This window comes from Synchiropus splendidus, chromosome 5, assembly GCF_027744825.2.
Source record: "Synchiropus splendidus isolate RoL2022-P1 chromosome 5, RoL_Sspl_1.0, whole genome shotgun sequence".
NCBI lineage: Eukaryota > Metazoa > Chordata > Actinopteri > Syngnathiformes > Callionymidae > Synchiropus > Synchiropus splendidus.
In genome coordinates, this window is record NC_071338.1 from 28,150,390 (window position 1) to 28,168,661 (window position 18,272).

At 41.2% G+C, this 18,272-nt stretch overlaps 1 protein-coding gene across 1 annotated transcript; it reads left to right on the forward strand.

Moving 5' to 3' along the window:
- The first annotated feature begins 42 nt into the window (after positions 1-42).
- On the forward strand, positions 43-18,065 carry tcf25 (transcription factor 25 (basic helix-loop-helix)). The gene is made up of 18 exons (XM_053865191.1): positions 43-696; positions 1,476-1,607; positions 1,684-1,749; positions 2,126-2,250; positions 3,040-3,105; positions 3,185-3,267; positions 4,176-4,306; positions 5,072-5,171; positions 8,379-8,472; positions 8,591-8,683; positions 9,146-9,251; positions 9,332-9,491; positions 9,764-9,851; positions 9,938-10,096; positions 10,205-10,295; positions 10,514-10,593; positions 10,692-10,767; positions 17,264-18,065. The coding sequence occupies exons 1-18, from the start codon at positions 475-477 to the stop codon at positions 17,429-17,431; spliced, it is 2,040 nt and encodes a 679-aa protein (XP_053721166.1). The 5' UTR covers positions 43-474; the 3' UTR covers positions 17,432-18,065.
- Positions 18,066-18,272: the final 207 nt, after the last annotated feature.

Genomic DNA, 18,272 nt, shown 5'->3' on the forward strand with positions numbered 1-18,272 from the left:
TATTATTAGCTGGCTAACTGTTTCTCAAAAAGGGAGGTTACAATTGTGTGTTATTAAAGGGGTAGATGAAAATATATTCATATTTTTACATTTTTTTCTTTGCTATATTGATCCCAATGGTGGTCTTAAATTGAATTATTCATTTCTCAGTCTGTCACAAAGATACCCAAGATGATCTGGGTGGCCCAGATGGACTAATCACAAAAGCAATGGCTGAGCAAACGACTGGTGTTATTATAATGATTACAAATAATAAATAACAAATAACTAGAACCGTAGAAATCGGTAATCGACTATTATTATTTGATACAATGCTTCTATTGTCCGGCAGGAGGCAGCGCCGCATTTGAAAACCTTTGAAACCACGTAGAAGAAGACAAGCCTTAATGGCTTCGTGTTTATCTGTCGGATAGACCATAGCTCTTCATATTCGTAATAATATCGGAGCCTGTTGCTCTACTTATGTAGTGGGAAATGTCTACCCGGGCACTTCGAAGGCTCAAAGGGAAACAGCGAGGCCAGGAGGCGCTGGACTTTGAGGCTTTAACTTTAGGTGACGACGCCGAGCAGGCTGAGGTGGACGAAGAGGAGGAGGAGCACCTGGACTCGGCTACTTTCAGTCCACAGTCAAACTCACAGAACAGAAAGAAGAAGAAGAAGAAAGACCGACAAAACTTCAGTAACATTTATGAATTGGTAAACTGCCATGCTAATGTCACTGTTGCACGTGTAATAACCGGAGTGGAGAGCGTGCCTGTTTTAGTCTCTCACTGTATATACAAGAATCATTGGTTGAGCTGTCACAATGTTCATGACTGAAAGAAGAGCGTCACATACTAGTGTCTCGCTGGTGGGGACATGGTGTGGACCTCTGTCACCCACTGAAGCCTAGAGCAGAGCCAGGAAGTGCGTGTGTGGCTCGGTTGAGTTCTTTTGGTAGTTTAATTGTTTTCAATAGCTTCATGACATTAGTTGCTTGAAGACAAATAATCTGGAGGCCAGATTTCATTTTCTCTGTGGTCCTGCATGGCTGCATGATCTCAAAGTCTTTCAGATACAGTAGAAGCACGAAGCTAACAAGACGGTATGATTTTCTTATCAGGCTTTGGTGAAGTTAATGCATTTGCATTTGCACAATATGCATTATTAATGCATATTTGTGTAATTATGAAAAACGTTCCTTTGTAACTTGGTAGATTTTGTGAAGTCAATATTACTTCATCTACTTGTATTTCGTTATCCAGCTGCTGTTGCGACAATACAGCGTCATTGTTGGATAGATACATAGAAACAATAACATGGCATCTGTTCAACATGAAGACTGTATTGTCATAACAGCTGCTGGATAAACAATGTATGCATTTTGCTGGTTATCTAGTTGACTTGTCTCTGTTATCTGCATGTGATGTGATTAAAAAAAAAATCATTTTAAATACTTCACGCCCCCATATCACATTTTCCGTTTTCTTTAATAGATATCAGATGCGGACAAGGATGGGGATAAATTGTCTCCTGACGAGGGAAAGGAGAAAACAGATGAATGTAAAACAGAAAAGACGGCTGCTGATGCTGGACAGACACAAGAAGAGCATCCTGCTGAAGTAAAGGTTGGTAAACAGCTCTTGGCCGTTGTATTTTTTTGTTGCCATATAATTACCTGTATATTTTCGCTTTGTTCGACAGTCTTCATCAGGAACTAAAAAGAAAAAGAAAAAGAAGAAGTCTAAAGCAACACCTGAAGATGGACAGGTAAGATGTTTTTTAGCTGTTAGCAGCTAAAAAATATGTCTGAATTTGTCAACTGAAAATTGCTGTGGCTTATTGTGGACTAATGTTCGGCACATCTTCCAAGTCTGCAAGCATCTTAACATTCTCTCAATTTGGAAGAGTCTCTAAAATGGCCAAACCCTCTTGGGAGGATTTGCACACACAGGCAGCTTCTGTCAATCTATCCACTCACTAACATGAATGTTCGTCCTTCCTATCCATCCTAAACCTGTTTGTAATGTAGATGTAAATTTCAATTTTTTTTTTTGTCTCCCATTTCTGCTCTGCTGTTCGTATTCTCCAACATGTTCACATTAAAATGATTTTGTCTTGCTCTGTCTCTCTGTGTGTGAGTCAGGATCTAGCACAGGATGACAACATTGACTTGTTACTGGAGAACTTGGAGCAGACCAATGGTTTGAGTCTTCAGAAAGACGATGGTGGAGCGGCTGACAGGAGATGTGTTCTTCATGTGGAGCACAGGTGGGAAAGCTAAAATGCTAAAAATTGTACTCCATAGACTCAGTGGTTGTTTTTTGTTTCTCTTCAGTTTCGAGCACTTGTTGTGTGGTCACTGGTCTTTTATTATTCAAGTCTCACAGCTACCCAGTTCAGTATCGGTGTTCAGTTAGACCCACAGAAGGAAAATTGGTTGTAATAATGACAATATCGCAAGGCTCATTAACGCGTAGGGAAAAATTTGAAAGTCAATTCAAAAGGAGTCATGTAAATTAACCCCCCCCCCCCCCCCCCCCACACACACACACACACACACACACCCTCTTTGCATAAGTGAGAGAAGACTTAGTAAAAAAGTCACACAAGGTTTTATGAGTTCAATGTACTTGCAGTAGCAATGTTTTGCAGTTGGAGGTCGCTAAACACATTCAAACTGAACTAAGTCAAGTTTTTTTCCATAATCAATAGGGCATGGCCCTGGACAAGTTAGTGTCATATTGACTTTCCTCCCATGTACCATTAAGAGTTACCAATGAAACTGTCCTTTCATCTGTAAAAAACATCTCATCATCGTTCACAAACATTACCACGACATTGACTTAACAAAGATGCAATGCTATGCTGCCATGACTGAAAACTTATTATGAAAAGTATATATAAGTCAGATATTGAGAAGTGTCTTCCTGAAAACGTTGGAAGAAACTTTTCATTTGTAAATTCGTCTGTCCTAAAAGCATAACATTTATGCCGGATGATATTTCAGTGTCATCTCAATATTTGGCATCATCTAAAATGTTCCTGTGCTCACTTCAGGAATCTCAACCCAGAGACGGAGCTGAAGAGGTATTTTGGTGCCAGAGCCGTCTTGGGAGATCAGAGGTAACTAATAGGCTAGGAATGTACTGCTCGTCTACAATCTGTCTCCTCATGTACTAACGCATTCTTTCAAATACTGCAGACCGCGACATAGAAACCGTCAGTTTCAGCGAAGCACCTGGATGACTAGTCCAAAAGACAGTTGGCCCCGCTTCAGTCGGCCAGGTGGGTTATGTCAATGCAAGGGTAAAGTGCTACGTTTAACATAATTTGCTGCACACATTCAATTCCATTTAAACCCATGTACATTTTAAATCTGCTCATCAAATGGTCACGGTGTGGTCTGAAGCTTACATACAACACGGTAAAGCTAGGGGCGCAGCAATCACCTTTTTTGGCCCATACCCAATTTTTAAGTTCTAACAGGCCGATACCGATTTTTGCAGATTGTTCTTTTTTTTCCTACTCAAACCTACTAAATAACAATAATACTGAGCAACACCCCATTGGAAACATTGCAGCTTTTAAAGCAAATAAATAAACAACGCACGTTGATTTGAGCCCAAGTGTCTTGTTTTAATGCTTTGTCTGAGTCCATTGGTGCACATGTTGCAAATTGCCATTTGGTGCTCATTTTTCTTGATGGAGAAGTATGGCCAAACAACTGCCATCGTGACTGGCTGGCTCTGATGTCTGCAGTTGCTGGTCTACTTTGCACGCAGTGCTGCAGCTTCACAACAAGTTGTGTGAGGAACACCTGCTTTGTTTTGTCCTTTCTAGCTTGCGATGTTAAATTCAATAAATCATCATGTATAAATATAGATATCAAAGTATTTTAATAAATAATTTATTTATTGATTGGTGCATTAGATCAGCCAATCATGACAATGTCATAAATGCCAATATAAGCCCTGATAAATCGGCCGGCCTAAACAACAGTATGTTTTATGTTACTGTTATGTCCTGTTTAGTAAAATCAGAAAAAGCCTGTGACCAACTGAAAAGGACTTCATGACCCTTTTTCGGTCCCGTCCCACAAGATGAGAACCACTGTTATAAATATCTAAGTGCTTTCAGTTGATTTTTTTTCTGTCCTGTTTTTGATATTTATCCTGACTTTAACATCTCAATAGGAATCTCCATGACACTACTTCAGACGAAAGACGGCATCCAGTACTTCAGCTTCGAGCACAGTCGGGAATACCAGCAAGTGCAGTTCAAGTTCCTCGACGCTGTGGATTCCATGGATCCCAACAACATTGTGGTAATCATCTTGCTCATCATTAAATACATCAGGGCGCGAGAGGAACATGCATGAAAAATTCTTTGCATTATGTTTTCCACACACCTTTACATGGGCACTGGGGCTGAGAATGAGCTTGTGATTATGGGGAGGGTAGAAATATATCAATGTAAATATGTATGTCAACAGACAAGCATTAAACGCTGACCACATCTAATTTATCATTTGAACATTGCCGACAGGTGGGTGATGTGCAGTTAGATTTATATGTGACATAGATGACTATACTGAGGTTCTAATTGTGAGTGGCAAGGAGGGGAAAGATATGAGTATATCTGGGGGCAGGTCATGCGGAGAAGTTTGGAAACCAAGTTATGGAGGCTAGGTGGTTTGGTGAGGAGACAGTGGATATGATGGACAAAAAATGTGGCATGTGAAGATATATGGATCACAGCAGACAGTGAGGTTTATGGCTGCTGCAAACTACGCCATGAAGAAGACAGGTATGAGTAGGATGGTGGATGGTGAGTGGTGGAAGAGGGTAACTTGCTGCGGCAACCGATGATGGGAGATACTGGAGGCACTGTACCAGTAGACATGGTTTATTGGTTTATAACTTAAGCATTTCAAGAGAGTGTGTTGGTCCTATCATGGAAATTATTCCCACAGAATGACATTTTTGCTTCTGTCGTTTATGCTCTGGAGTCACTTACAAAAGCTTGACGAAGTTATGATGTCATATGTTGTTCTTAAATTGTTTATGGTGCTTATCTTCTTTCTGTGCAGGCCTTGCTGCAGTTAAATCCCTACCACATTGATTCGTTGCTGCAGCTTTCCGATGTCTGCCGCATCCAGGAGGATCAAGAGATGGCTAGAGACCTCATCGGTATGGATTTTTTAAATAATATAATTGAACAAAATGTAATGTCTTTATCTGCTTTTAAGTTGCTATGGAAGCTATGATAGACTCCCAGTATAGCTACTGGCCACTGTGTGGCCTGAATGCTTTAGTTTTATCATGGCTGTAAGTGGTCGAGTTCGTGGCCAGAGGGATACAGCCGCTTCCTGTGTTGCAACTTCATGTTTTTGTTCTACTCGATTATGGAGACATGAAATAACACAGTCCCGCTTCAGACATTGTTATGCTTTTAAAGTCAAGTCTGTTTTGTATTATTGGCGAAACGCGCTGTTCACTTAACATGAGTTTGTCTTCTCATTCTTCTCAAGGATGGGCCTTGTTGATCCCATGACAAAGTTTCCTCTTTGCTTTTGATCCTTTCAACTTTTTTCACAACCAGTACAAGTGGAAGAACCTGGGCAAAAGACTTGATGGAAGGAGGGCATGCGTTTCTGTGACTAGGGAGGATGATCAATCTACATTTATGTTCAATACAAGTCCAATTAATATATCTGTTACAGGGGTGCGATTATTTTCTTGAAATTGTTCTGTGCAAAAAAAACCAACAAAAAACAAAACTAGGTATCCAGCCATTATATCTTTAGTAGAGGTCCAACTCATGGCTCTTTAGGTAGTTGACTAATCTCAGACTATGGCTACTCTATGGTATGTGAGGGGTGTGGTGATCAGACTAGCGCCGTCTGGTCAGTGTTGAGATAATGAGTCACAGCCAGCATGTGCGTGAGTGACACTGTGTGTGTCTACCGTGACGGAAAAAACAGCTTGTTGCCAGACCTGGGAGAAAATTGTAATCCGGAACGGATTGCTCTGATTTCATACATTTGCTTGTATCAATCGGGAAATGATACATGGCTTTTTAGCTCTGCAGTTCCAGTAAAAGTATTGCAGCGATGTGTGCGGCAGAGAAGTTTTTAAAGCCTGCGGGCGATATGAATTATGCGTCATCTGCAGTGTCAGGTACGTGTCCCTTGATGTGTCTTTAGCAAAACAGTGTTAAGTTTGGGGTCACAGTGCTCACACAGCCACAGCGTGTGCAAGGAAAAAACCGTCACGACGAATGGATTTAAGATCCCATTTGCAACTAATTTATCTGTCAATTGCTATGTCGAATAGTCATTGCAGCCCTAGTTGGCTCATTGTTTTCATTAATAATTGTTTCTGCAGTCAACCATTTACAAAAGAGAATCCTCTTTATTGTGTTCAGTGAGAATAGCTAGACAAAGCTGCCGCTTTATCATGTGACTCAACTACTTTTGTTGTTGGTTGAAAACATTAAAATTGACTTGTTTATTCTGAAATAGGGCCACACGGCGGCCTAGTGGCCTTGCAACAAGGAGGTGCATGGAGTTTGCATATTCTCCTCGTGTGTGCGTGGGTTTTCTCCGGTTTCCTTCCACACCCCAAAGACATGCCCACTACGTTCATTTAACACTCTAAAATTGCCCCTAGTTGCGTGCGTGTGTGTGTGTGCGTGCCCTGTGATGGACTGGCAAACTGTCCCGGGTGTATTCCTGCCTCTCACCCGATGACTGCTGGGTTAAGCACCACCACTTCCCGCAACCCTGACCAGGACTAAGCAGTAGTTAACTGATGATGTGTGTATGTACTCTGAAATACTTGGGAGTATAATTACTGAAACTGAAGAACTGAGCGAAAGGACCTGCAAGAGCGACATAGCATCAAACTCTGCTGGTGCCATATCGATGACATACTAATACAAATCTCATAATGGCTTTCATTAATGAGTTACTCCATAACATGCTATTCCACGCATCCATTTTTACATGTCCAACAGTCCGTCCAGGACCCTTTTCTTTGTGCCGCTAAACTAAGTAACAAGCTAGCAAGTGAAATATAAGCTGCCCTTTTACTCTGTTTAAACATTGTTTCATGAATTATTTCTCAACTCCGTACTCATTCATTCTGGATAATGTCCATGGAGTTGCCTGAATTTCCTGTTGTATTAATGTAATGGTTACGTGAAGCGCTGTTTTTCAAAGGATTTCATATTTCATTTCACAACCCTCACTGTAGTGCTGGCATGCGTGCTTCCAATTTACTGAGTTAAGTAAAGTGTCTGCTGCTGCTGCTGTCAAGTGGCATTAAATCATGTGTTTTAATCCAGATACATTACTGAATATCTGGCGTCTTAGCGGTATCTTCATGAAAAATGAGTTTGTGGTATGTGACAAATTGGTCAGAAATTCTGTCCTGTTATTTACACCAGAAAGGCTGTGTATTTGCTACATCATGCGCTCAAAGTCACCACACCGTGGTGCAGTTTCATTAATTTTGGGGTAATCAAATCGTCCACAGCTCACATCAGAGGAGAGTTGGTGGCGGACTGTCAGACCTCGTTTAAGGATGAACCCTGGCTTGAAAGAGTTTGTTCATCCTGCCTGACATAGGTTGCTTCAATGTTGTGACTTGGCCCCATCTTTCTAAATCTGGGTCAGTTAAAATGTACCCTCTGACTGACCCTAAATCTGAGTGTAATGCAAGCTGAACTTCTGCCCCTAACCTTTTTGGAGTTACATTCTCGAGACCCTTTCTACTGTACTAGCTCTAAGACGGTGTGTATGTGTCACCGATTATTAATTTTCTTCATCTCTTTTTTGGTTTTCTCAGCAATGTCCTCTTCATTATTAATACATTTTTTTGTCATCTACAAATGGTTCATTTGTTCCGAGCTCTCAGATATCTTTAATATAGCAACATTTTGGGTCCCAAAGTGAACCTTGATACATTCAACCCTCTCTTTCTAGATCTCCAACTTGAGGCTGGTCCTAGGCTGGTCCTCCATGACTTTGAAATCAGGATATCATGGCCTGCTGTGTTGAATGTTTCAGAAGAAGAAAAGTGTGTGTGGTAACAATGGTACTAGTCTTTAATTAGTCAGGTTTGGCTGTCACCTTCTTTATGGACGGGGGAGCCTGAGCTACCATCTTCCTGTGAGGAACAGTTGATACCACGTCCATAATGTCCTCTTGTCCACTCCACTCCACACACACACAGATCTGAGGGTCCTACATCCCATTTTCTGGTGATCAACCTGTCCAATATTCACGTCTTATGTTTTCAAAATGTCTTTCCAGCCTTCAGTTGAATTTCAACCTCATTTGTTGTTCAAATGTTACAGACCAACAACTAAACCCGTTTTTCTGTTTCGTCCAGAAAGGGCCCTGTACAGCTTTGAGTGCGCCTTTCACCCCCTCTTCAGTCTGACCTCGGGCACTTGCCGCCTCGATTATCTCCGACCTGAGAACAGGTTGGTTTGTGCTTCCCTCTGTGTGGATCATCATTACACCTTATGTTGAAAGCTGGCGATCACACACACGTTTGAGTCACTCTCTTTTTTCAGTGATTTGTTTTTCCTTTTTCTGCAGGGCATTTTATCTTGCTCTTTATAAGCACGCCATGTTTTTGGAGAAGAGAGGATGCCCATGGACAGCTCTGGAGTACTGCAAACTCATCCTGAGGTGAAATACTCAGGCAAAGAGTACTACCAAAACACATAGTGATTGTTGCCAAGGATATTTCAACCAATTACAGCAAGAACACCAACCCATGAAGCATCCAGTAAACCTGTAGTAGTTTCCTTCTGATGGAAGTTTAGTTGGTGAAGACAGTATAAATTGGAGACAAAGTTGGTGATTCATTGATTGATGATGGGGCACTCAGCGGGCAGTATTTCTCACTCATTCCTTTATTATAATTGTATAATGATAATAATCAAAATGTCATCAAGATGAAGCAGATTCACAGGCACATTTCTGTTAAACCCAGAACACAAATATGCATTTTTCATATTAATTTCACACTTAAAATCTTGGGAAGGTAATTCTTTTCTTTTATGTTGTAAATGACACTTAAGTGTACTCGTGCTGCATAGATGGACACCACTATTACATATCACATAAACAGGGTTTTCTTTTTCACAGTTTGGATCCAGACTCTGATCCTCTTTGCATGCTCCTTCTCATCGATTTCCTGATGCTACGGTCAAGACAGTACTGGCCCCTCCTCCAGCTGTACCAGGAGTGGGAGGTACTGTGAAAGTCAAGTCCATATTTCAAATGAAAATGAGAAGTAGGAAGTTTTATTGTATTGTTTATTATGTCTCCCAGGCTCCCAAAAATCTATCCCAGTTGCCAAATTTTGCGTTCTCCTCTGCGCTATGCCACTTTCAACTCAGTCAGGATGAAGATGTGGAGCCAGCGGAACGTGAGAAACAGAGATGCAAAGCAGACCAGCTGCTGCAGAATGCTCTCATTATGTTTCCTGGAGGTAAGAAGGGAACAGTTAGCCACTGTTACCACCATGCAATTGGGGAATTCCAGAAACATATCTGCCCTTATAAACAAAAGTAGCAGGTCATTCACCATTTTTTGTCATTTTACTATGATAGTAAAAATCTTTTTGGTCTTTTCTGGGTTTGTCAGATTTATGTTGGGATGTTCAATCTCAGCAAATCTTGCTATATCTTTTTCTTTGTATCATTTGGTGATCAGATATGTGCTAAATAGTCACTTTCTTTCAACTGCTGTTTCCTCTCACAGTTCTGATGCCTTTGCTGGATCAGTGCACAGTGCAGCCAGACTCAACGGTCACGTCACATGAATTCTTTGGAACGAGGACTCAGATTAGGTAGCTGTGACTTGTTCGTCAGTGTTCAGTCTGTTGGTTGGTTGGACATTGTTGGTCAGTGTCATCATTTGCCGTGCTTCCCCTAGACAACCTCCCGCCTTGGTGGAGCTGACCTCTTTGTATGTGGGGAGAACTCATAGTCTGTGGAGGGAGGCGGCTGTGATGCTTTGGATGGAAGAGAATGTGAAAGTGGTGCTGCAACGGTCTGATGCAAAGGATCCTTTTATTGAGGAGTGTCAAAACAAGTAAGTTCTGATTTCTGAATCACGTCAAAGTTGGTCGCTGCACTTCCTTACTTTTGCCACGTGGAAGATAGTTCTATATATTCTTGACTGTTTCTTACTGTCATGCAGACGAAAGCAGAGATACCAGAGCGCTCCACGTAGCATCCACCGCCACGTCCTGCTTTCTGAGATCAAAGAAGCCACAGCCAGCCTGCCACTTGTAAGAACACATTCATGAACTTGACACAACAGATACCTGCTTTGTGAGTTAGGAGTAAAGGTCAACACGTTAAAGTGTGTTCCAATGCTTGAAGGCACCATGAGGTACAAAGTGTTTTTTGGCCATATGTCTCCTCCAGGCCTTGTACAGGAGGCCATGGTGTTGCCAGAAATACAGATTTGAATTAAACATAAGTGTAAAGTTGTTTGACCTTTTAGGATGTGACCACACAGCCAGTGATGGGCTTTGACCCCCTCCCACCTCTGAACTCTGTGACATCATACACTCGACCAGAGAGGTAATGAGTCATGATTTTTGGTTCATCTTCAATTTACCTTGGAGTTTTATTATTATTTTATTATATTTATTATTATTTTGTTATTTTCGATTTTACAGGCAGAGTGTTGGTTCATCTAATGAAAGCACACTGTCACTGTTCTTCCGGTCTTTACTGCCTAACTTCAACCTTCAGGTGAGTACCGGTGTTCCAGTGTTGTGGTAGCTCCAGGTACTGCTAGGATACTAAAATTAAACTGCTCAATAAAAGCATTTATCTTTCATCGCTTTGGCATTTGCTGCTAGCGGCGGTGATGGAGAGATAAAAAAAAAAAAACTTTGATGATTAAACGAGTGAACACAATTTTATGAAGGTGGGTAGAACACGAGATTTGTGGTCATTTTGATTTGCATTGCACTCATGGCTTTTACTATGTTATTCCTTTGAGAAAAGAACGCTTCAAAGAATGAGGTGTTTTCTTGAAAATGTCCTCGAGCCATGGCGTTTGGTTTTTGGGTATAGAAACGGACGGATGAAATAGCTCTCAGCTCTTCCCCCAATTAGTTCTGATGATAACTGAGTCTAAATTGACCTACTTCTTTTAGATCAACTGAAAAATTGATCATCTTCTGCCTTTATTCACAGGATTAGTTTTAACTTTGGTATGGAATGATTGGTGTGGTTTAATGACATTTTGGAGAGCTGTTTGATTTGAGATGACAAAAATCCGTTTGTGCACTCACTGACTGACTTGACCCTTGAAGAGTGTGGGGACCGCTGAGTTGATGAAGATCTGGGGGGAAAAAAACAGATCCTGAGCTTGATGTTTCCTGTGAACACTCATGGTCCCCCCTGCAGCAAAATAGACTCAAAATATCTAAGGAGGCATATGACCAACAGTTAATTCTGTTTTGGATTTCCAAGTGTGTCACTAACAATGGCAACATTCATGAGGGGCCAAGTTTTCTTGGCCTTGACTAAACTGACTCTTTCCCACTGAAGTCTCATTGAAGTTATAATAGGTTTCATCTTAGTGCTTCTTTACATATGCATACTGAGTGGATTGTTTTCCCACGTAACTCTCAGCCGTCCGAGACGGATTTAACATGTTTGGTTGGAGGAACACTTAACTGCCTGTGTCCTCTATCATCATGTGATGTTGGACTAAGAATGACTTTTGCACTGTCAGTGAAAGGGTCTATATTGTGGTCCTTTCCGGGTCTTTCATTGATCGTAAATCTCAGCCCATTGTTGTTTCTCCTTTGAGTAGTGGTCGGGTGAAACTTGTCAATTCTCTCTGCATGTGTAGGAGACTCCTCTCTCCCCCATTGTTATGATTGGTCAAAGGTGCAGCCGCTAATGAGGTGGAGAAATCAATTATGGCAGGGGAGATTTGAGGCGCAGAAATTGGTATTACAACCACAGAAAGTCTTGCTTGAGCTAGAACCGACATTTTGCTGACTCATTGTTCTGTTGCTGTTTTGTGAAAGTTGCAGAATATTTAAGCATTTTTGATGACTTTTCTCGGTGAATTTGCATTTTGTATTTGAAATGCGTCCATCAACCAGTCATAAAAGGAGTCCGATCACTCCAAACAGTCCAAAGGCTAGATGTCCACCAACAGGCGAGAAACATTATTTTTTTCAATTGCACCACAAAGTAGAACTCAAGAAAAGACAACGTTACAAAAACGTTTCAGAAGTAATGTTGTCTACTTTGGAAAAGATAGGAGCATGGGGCTTTTACCAATCTGTCCAGGAACCAGATGAGTTATGAAAGCCGCCGACTCAGCAAGATGCTTACATTGGACCAGGGTTGTGTTGTCTTATGGGATGTTAGCATAACCCTTCAACCATTCAGTGAAATATTCAACTTTGAGATCACCATTTTAAAAGGCTATTGCTTGAAAACTGTTGATGAAAATCTTCAGTGTGAACCAAAGTTTGGATGGGAAGTAAGTTCACTCATCTAATTTGTATGTTATGACATCATCAGATGATACTGTTCCTCATCTCTCAAATAACAAAAATGCCCTTTACAAGACTATGAACATCACTGCTGCTGTTTGCACTGAGTTTTCTCTGTCTTTTATTTTCATTTTTTTTTGTTTTTTTTCTCTCTCTTGCTCTCTGTCACTCCCCTACTACATAACTACAACGGCCCCTGTTTCTACTACCGGGGACAGTTTTCAATCCTTATTTATTGATTTATTCTTATATAAACGCTCTGAAAATTGAAATTACTCATGTCCGGCACCTGCTTGTGTTACGTAGTAACTACATCAGGTTTCATATTTGCAGCTTGGCTGTTTAAAATGTTGTATTGAAGTGCTGATGGTGAGAGTCAAGATGAGAAAAATGCCTTGCTTCAATACACCCTGGACTGCACCGAGAGTGACCGACTGAGTGGGGTAGCATGGCAGAGAGGGTGGGAGAAGATGAATGAACAGTGAGCAACACAATGTGAGGGAAAAATCACAGAGATATATCAAGATGAAATAATGTTCTTATCTCACTCTGCTGTCCATAGCAAAGCACTTGAGTCTTACATGGATGAAATGTGCCCATCAATTTTGATTAAGTGATAGCAACCATAATATTATGTCTTGGAAGTAGTGCGTTTAGGCTTCATCCTATAGAAAAACAGCGGTTTTCACAGACATACATGCTTTTTACATTTGACCGGCAAAATATGTTTTTTCCAATTTTTACTGTGATTCATTTTTATTTTATTTGGGCAATTTTCCAAAAGAAATGGAAACTAAATGGTGGTGTTTATTCTACTGTTTAGTCACTATAGAGATAGAGGGTAGAAATGGATTGAAAATAAACAGCACCAAACTTCCCCTGAGATATTTATTAAGTCATTATTTAACTTATGACAAATACAATGCAAGAGAAAGTGAAACAAATATTTATGGTCACGAGTATGTGTCATACCTTCTAAATGTGGATGTACATAACCCGTGTGTCACGGCTGTTATGTCTACTATACTCTACTCTACCGTTTGTTCTGAAGGGACCAATTCCACTTCTCATTTTTCCACACTTTCCTTTCCTCTCTTTCTTCTTCTCAGTCTTCATTATTAACGTCCTAGAAATCCATGAATCCTAAATGGAATGAACATTTATTTTGAATAGGAAACGTTCATAGTACCCACCATGACAGTGGATCTGATTTTGCTGCCTCTAAAGATTGAAGACAGACGTTGTCTGATATCGAACGATTTAATTTCAGAAGCATATTTCATCCTACATTCATCGTAAATGCACTTAAAGCAATACCATAGACGTGAAGGAAAGTTTTCAAATCTTCCTTTCAAAACAGGGTATGGTATTCAGAAAGAGTTCCCTTAGTTAAGTAGTGCTATTTATACTTCTAGCCCTTCCGGCCTCAGTGGAGTTCGCTTCTCTTACGTCTTTGTTAAATAACTGAAACACATCTAACCATTATCTTGGCCTCACACAATCCTCCCGGGCACAGCTGGGTCTTGTGGGCCTTCAAACCAAATCCAATATTTGCAGGATAGCTGGGACATTTCTTCCGTCATTTGTAGTACAAGATACACATTGTGCTTGAAACGCCCCGCAGCTAATTCATGTCTATATGATTAAAACTTGAGCTCTGTTTTGTTTTACCCGTCCAGATTTGAGATTCCATGAAATGAAAAATGGAAAGTTTTATGTGAGGATGTCGGCGTCATCTTTTTACTGTCACAAATTATATATAACTTATATATAACCTTTTAATTGCTACCCATCCATCCGTCCATCTGTCCATCCATCCATCCATCTGTTCATCCATCCAGCAATCCATCGGCCATCCATCCATCCATCCATCCATCCATCCATCTATCTGTCATCCATCCATTTGTCATTCATCCATCCACAAAACTGCAAACATAGTTTACACTCCAATCATTTTGGTGGACCAAGACCTAGAGGGACACCTAGATCACATGACCCGTCACAACCAAAATAATGTCTTGTGTTATTAGATGAGATTATTTGAGTGTGCGCAGCACTGCCAGACTTCCCTTTACCCTCAGGGATACCAACAAAGTTGAAAGTCATGAGAGAACACATTTAACTGAATAAAATTCTGCCTGATATTGTACAAGTTGTGGCCCAAGAAAGCAACTGTGCTTAGCTGTTTTTAGCCAGCGCTCGTCAGCGTAACTTATTTCAAGAAATTAAAGGCAACAAAATAGGTACGAGGAAGGAATGAGGGTCATTGATGCATGTGAGGAGCAGTGGTGCTGAACTGTGAAAGTGCCTCTCAACTGGCTGGTCAGTTGCCAAACCCATCCTCAGCTGTCTGTTATTGACCCACATCTGAGAGTCCTCAATGAGGTTTGGTCATCTTATGACCCAATATTTTGATCAGTTATTTTCCTTTTGCGGACCAGTTTTCAGTAGGAACACTGAAGAAGGAGACCAATATTTTCATGACATTATAGCTCATTTGTGTCAATGGAGCAATCGATTGGAGTCATGATCATTTCCGCGTCATGATCACGTCGCACTTTTGTTGATCCAGCATCCGAGCCTCTCCATTCCAGGGTGTAATACCCGACTATCAAGCTGCACTGTTTGTGTCAATATTAGATTTGTCTCATTTTCAGCCCTCACTTGTCGTCCTGCTCATGTGATCCATCAACTAAGCAGATTCTTCTCCATCAGATGTTCATGTTAAATGTTAACACAAGGTCCTGGGGCTAGTTTCCCTTATAGTCGCTTCCACCCTGATCACATAATTCAGTTACAGCAAGGAAGAGATGCACCATAGATATCATAAATGTGCCTCAGTCTACTGCCTTCATATGCTACCGAACTTCTGGTCATGTCTACAGACTCGGTTATGCAACCTTGTCTACAAATGTTTCACTTTTACTCAGCATGTTTTACATGATCGTCTGTGTATATGATCGTCGTATCTGTTGCAGGGTTGGAGTGATGTATGGCTTCTAATACTAAAGAATTCTTTACTTGATACTAATAGTGATGAACAGTGAAAATTCGGCATCTACGGTAACATTTATACAATTGTATAGGGCTTTATAACCCCTGTTTTTAAAAGTTTACACCTTCAGTACAGGCCAAAAGTTTGGGCAGGTCTTATGATCCTGCACTCTAGATACAGACTGAAGACATCAAATACTCTATATGAAGCTGGATGTATGGAATTATGTAGCAAAGAAAAAAAAAGTTGCCACCTTTTGCTTTGTTGGCATCGCTGCTGAGCTTTTTGGCCTGTACTGTAGCTTGACTCCATGGTAATTGGGGAAACCTGTCTCAAAAGACAACAGTCATATTCATTAGTCTAAACTACTGCCAGATCGCGTGTCTTATTCAGCACTGTCGTAAGTTCAAACCAAGCTGGTGACTCAAAGTGAAGTCAACGGTTCAAACATTGCTAAGACCACTGTGCATGAGGAAGTTTGTGTCAATATGTGCATGCATGTCTGAGCGTGTGTGTTTGTGTTGGAGGGGATTTCTGCTCACTGTAAACAACGTTGGTGAGACTGTGTCTGCAGAAGCTGGAGATCCAACGATGCCTGGGGGTGTAGGTCAGGGTGAAATAACTGTCTGGATGAGTTCAACAATGCTGATGTCCATATTGACATCAGAGCTTGGCTTGACACCGGCTCTGTCTCAAGCTCATCTGTGTCGTGTCTGACTCCAAACCCAGCTTCATGATGTCGACTTTATTCAGCAGTAATTCAACTGTTTGGAATGGGGTGGCCTTGAATGACTTTTCCAAAAAAAAAAAAATGATCTCAAAGAACAGTCAAATCCCGATTGAGCTTCCTAATGGATTTAAGACCAGATTTCTCATAAGAGAGTGCCACAAGATTAGAATTCTGATTCAATCACTCAGAGCCAGACGACCGTCAACAGATCTACATGGGACCCACTGCCTGTGCTACATTGTGTTCTCCTGCTGGTGAATTACAGCTGGAGCTGTTCTTAAACAAACAGAGTAGTGCAACAGTTAAACTGTTACCCCTTTGGGTGCTGTCAACCACCTTCACAACTCTGAAATTTGAGTTTCAGAGCAAACTTGAGAATCAAAACTGACAAGGGCCAGTGTTAACAGTTAGACCACCCATGTCAGAAGCCAGAGAGGGAAGCTCAGTCAAGCTGCTCAGGAGTGAAGGACAAAGACCAACAGTTTTGACTTCAGCTTCGGGCAAGACAAGGACAGAATTCAACGTCAAGTTGCAGGTATATAGTGTCTTTCTCCCACACAGGAACTACCATGACATTGATCGTGTTTATGGACCATATTCTTCATGTCCATGGCTGTGAGGAAACTCACTTTAGATTCTCAAAAGGTGATTTTTCTCCTTCACTTTAAGGAGTCCTTTAGGGAGACTGTTTCCCTCCTTATGCATCCCACTTGCTCGCTCCTCGGGAGCAAAGTTCCCTCTTGATGAAACAATGGGTTTTCTCCATCCGTTCACCAGATCCAGATTTTAAAATGTTATAAGGTAGAAGTTAAGATCTGAGGTCACCTACCATTCTTATTATTTATATTTGTATATGTTTTTTGTATGAAACCTTTGACCGTTTTCTTTGACAGTCTAATGTCACGTCGGTGGAAACAAGCAGTCTTCACTGAGACTCCACGTGAAAGCATTGCTCCTCGCGATAAGAACCCGGTCAGTAAGTGTCACCTCCTTGTGCAGGCTGGACCGAGGCAGGAGGACCAAGCCGAAGTGGCCCGCGCCGGTCAGGAGCTGAACCAGGAGGTCAACCGCCTCATGGTGGCGATGAGAGACATGCTGGCAAACATCCGGTTTCAGGAACCCCCCAGGGAAGACAACCCATTCAGGGACGAAGAGGAGTGGGACTGAGAGTCGGAGCACGCGCCTGTAATTTCCATTCTCCTATTTCACTGTGGAAAACTGAGCTCCCAGTCATCTGTCTGTATCCTCAGCAGCATATGGGTCCAGAGAGGCCGTAAATAAATGATTGTTTTACTCAAGACAGAGTTTGAAATTCTGCTTTATGGCTTTAAGATGTGATTTGTTCAAGGAAATTTCATTGATGCAGTTTAGATTTTTAAGTGCGATATGAGTAAAGGAAAAGGAACTATATTGTCAGAACCTTGGCAGCAATTCAAATAAATCCTCGCAAATTAGGGCTCAAAACTGAAGCGCCATCCAGTACTCAGTGGCTTCACTGCTGCTTATTTTCATGAGTTTCCCAATGCCAACTTCCATGGACCCCACTGAACCTGCCAGGAAATATTGTTCCATTGCTTTATCCACATTTTACTGTTATACTTTCAGTGATAATGAGTAATACTGTCTTTGTAAAATCAAACGCTAAACATGCTTGAGAATAAACTGATGACTCTCTAACTGGAGGAATCGGTGGTGTTGAAAGCACATCATCTCTTCAGTGTTGTTGTGTCCGATTGACGCACAGGTGTATCAAGACAGATTTGTTTTTTATTCACTGTGTGATTCAAGTGTCTCCTGTGATCTTGAGTAAAGTTTTGATTTCAAACAGTCTTGCACTTTCTCTTAAATTCACAAGATTGATCATCTTCAGCATCATGTTTTTCAGGTTCTCTTAGCACCCATCAAGTGAGATGCTAATGTTAGTAGCAGCACTTCAGCAGGCATCTGAATGTGACCCGCATCTGCTTGTGTTGTCGTCGAGACCAACGCACCACTAATCTGTTCCATT